The 2,867-nt window shown below is 40.4% G+C and overlaps 2 protein-coding genes across 2 annotated transcripts in view; both read right to left on the bottom strand.

Annotated features, from left to right (window-relative positions):
* Positions 1–1,273, bottom strand: part of scp2a (sterol carrier protein 2a) — a gene marked incomplete at its 3' end in the record, with an annotated part of 104,434 nt that extends 103,161 nt beyond the window's left edge. Inside the window, 1 exon segment of the mRNA XM_014021985.1 lies at positions 1,129–1,273. Coding sequence (XP_013877439.1) covers positions 1,129–1,182 — 54 coding nt within the window.
* Positions 1,274–1,920: 647 nt separating this feature from the next.
* czib (CXXC motif containing zinc binding protein) overlaps positions 1,921–2,867 on the bottom strand; it is a gene marked incomplete in the record, with an annotated part of 3,254 nt that continues 2,307 nt past the window's right edge. The window contains 2 exon segments of the mRNA XM_014021973.1: positions 1,921–2,190; positions 2,336–2,401. Of these exon segments, the coding sequence (XP_013877427.1) occupies positions 2,113–2,190; positions 2,336–2,401 (144 nt within the window).

Genomic DNA, 2,867 nt, shown 5'->3' with positions numbered 1-2,867 from the left:
GTGAGATTGCTCTACATGTCTGTATACCTGCAAAGTGATGTAAAATCCTTATAACTTACAGATAATCTGTACAAGTTGACGTGTGGGTTTGAGCTGAAGCTGCCCGCTGCCTTTCTTTCCCCTCCCGCTGTGCAGGATGTAGTGCTGGTGTTTGTGTTTGTGTGTTTGTGTGTGTGTGTGTGTGTGTGTGTGTGTGTGTGTGTGTGTGTGTGTGTGTGTGTGTGTAGAGAGAGGGCAGCGCAGCAGTCAGCTCTCCCCACCCGAGGCTGAAGGTCAACAGACGATCATGCTAAGCTTGCTAACAGCTCCACCCTCTGACTGCTGCAGGGGCGTGTCTTAGAGAGAGGCTTTTATACCAGAACACAGCCGCTGTGACGAAACTGTGCAGAACCACGTCACAGCGGAGAGCCGTTAACCAATATGTAAATTAGCCTGCAGTGCCACTGCTCTACCCATATGAGCAGCAAAAAGACGTCTTTAAACAAATATTACAGATTTGAACAAATACGCACAAAAACATCAAAATTAGCACAGAAACAGTACTATATAACATTTCAGACACATTCTAGACAGTTTATCAGCTAAAAAAAGTTAATTTTGGGGTTAGTTACTCTTTAAAGTACCCTCAGTAAAATGCTTAGTCAGCACCTGCAGAAAAATATCTCTGAATCCACCTCTGACCACCGGGGTCTTCTTTTCCAGTGGGTCAAAGTCACCTCAGGGCATGATGAGCAAAAATGACTTATTGTCACTTTGTACTTCATGAATAAACAGAATCATTGTCAGCTCTTCAGCAATGTCTCATCTGGCAACCCTATCACTGTGCAATCAGACCTTTGGTTTGGCACAGATATGAACTCTGATCTTCAAATGTTGCCACAGAGGATCAACTTTATCTGAGTGTTAACATTGTTGCTGCACAGCTCTAAAACTCGCAGTTTCAAATGGCATACTTAAAAAAACTGATGTTAAAGATGTGAAACAGGCTGAGGATGATTTTTCAGCTCAGGTAAACTGTCTCGAGCCGCAAAGCGAGGCTAGCTAACGATGCTACAAACAAAACTTTAACGACGGACCAGAAGAACCTGCGGAGCTAAAGGAGTAAATACTTCAGACATGAGTATTTACCTTCGTCATGCCCACCCCGATGACAAACACTCTGTTCTTCTGCTGAGGAGCCATCGTTGCTGCTGTCAGTACGCGTGCAGGACTGTCACCGCAAAAAGCAGCACGGACCACTTGTAAAGATCGTCTATAAAGACGCAGATGTGTCACTTTAAAAGACATGACCGCACAAAGTTCACTAACGAAGATCGTCTATCGTAAGCAGATGTGTCACTTTAGACATGGACATGACCGCGCACAGCCCAGCGACAAAGATCGTCTGTATCTGAGCAGATGCATGACTCTGAAGTAAAACCACACGGGAAATAAAAACAAAGCTGCTGGAATAAATTTCCCTCTCCAGAAGTGGCTCATAAAAGACATAAAACTTACACACGTAGCTTTTTAGCATGCTTTTCTTAAATAGTTATTCATCCTTCATACATCTGAACCTAACTGGGAACACGTTAAAACTGAACAATTTACTATTTTATACCATGTGTTTTCAATTATGGTGTGCTGTGCAGATTAGGAAAAATGTGATTTTTTTTCTTTAAGTGTGGACAAAATGTCTGTGCCTTGATTCTGCCCAATGTTCAAAACAATGCTCAGCTTATACGCATTTGTTTTGTTTTGCTTTATTTACTACAAAAAGCAAAGAAAATCATCTTAAAATCTTCATTCAACATCTTTCCTCTGTAGCTGAAAAGCTTTTAAACATTGTTTCATTGTGACACTTTTCCACAGTCCTTTCAAAAGTAATTATGTAAATATTTTTATTTGAAGTTGATGGAGAAAAATAAAAAGCGAGGAGGCTAAAGTCAAAACGTTGACTTTATTGAAACACTGACAAAAACCAAAGAAAGTCTGAACTGTGAGCCCGCTGATCAATCCAAGACGTTTGAACAAGCACACCGCTGTAAAACCAGAACCTTTCACTGTTCGGCGTGAAACAAGTCACTCCATCTCTGGGTGCAAAGCATGCTGGGTAACAGGACGTTTGGCTCGTCAGCACTTGATGAACCTGTGAGTGACCTCGTAGATTCCCACCGACTCTTTGGCTTTCTCATCATAGTCCGTCCAGTCCTAAAGGTCCCAAAACAGCAAGAGAACAAGATGTTCTTCGTTAAGAGTTGATAAAAAGTGTTTCAAAACCTGAACCGTTCTTCAAAAGAATCAAAATGTAACTCATTAATCACCAGGAATAACTGCAGGAACAGGATTAACCTACTTTTTCTTGCAGGTTGACTTCAGGAAACTGTGTTCCAGTTTCTGCTCCTTCTGCAGCAAAGCCGGCCTGCAGGAGGACGGAAACATGGGATTTATTTTCATGTCAGTAAATATTCTCAGTTTGTGGCAGGCCTTCATCAGCTGCTGGATTCTAGTTTATTTTACTGTTGTTTTATTGGTGTTATTGATCTCATCGTTTTAACTGTCTTTATTCTTTGTTTTATTCATTTTAAAGTCTGGGATTAGTTAATCAATCAACGTTGGGTGTCATTCAACATGTATCTCTGACAATAAATATCCAAAACCTATTCAGTTACAACACGTCCATACTATTAAACCCAACAATAAAATTGCAGAGGATACCTAAAATCCAGCTTTTTCACATCACATGATGAAATAAAAAACTTACAATGTCCTGGAACTTGTTGTTTTCTTTCAGTCACGTGTTTCTGATCAAATTAAAGGCACAGTGTGTAGGATTTTGTCAATTCTTTTAGCCGAAATTGAGATAATCACTAATGACAATAATAAAA

Source organism: Austrofundulus limnaeus, unplaced genomic scaffold (assembly GCF_001266775.1).
Source record: "Austrofundulus limnaeus strain Quisiro unplaced genomic scaffold, Austrofundulus_limnaeus-1.0 Scaffold313, whole genome shotgun sequence".
Taxonomy (NCBI): Eukaryota; Metazoa; Chordata; class Actinopteri; order Cyprinodontiformes; family Rivulidae; genus Austrofundulus; species Austrofundulus limnaeus.
The sequence above is the reverse complement of the archived record's forward strand: the minus strand, read 5'-3'. Positions and strand labels throughout refer to the sequence as shown.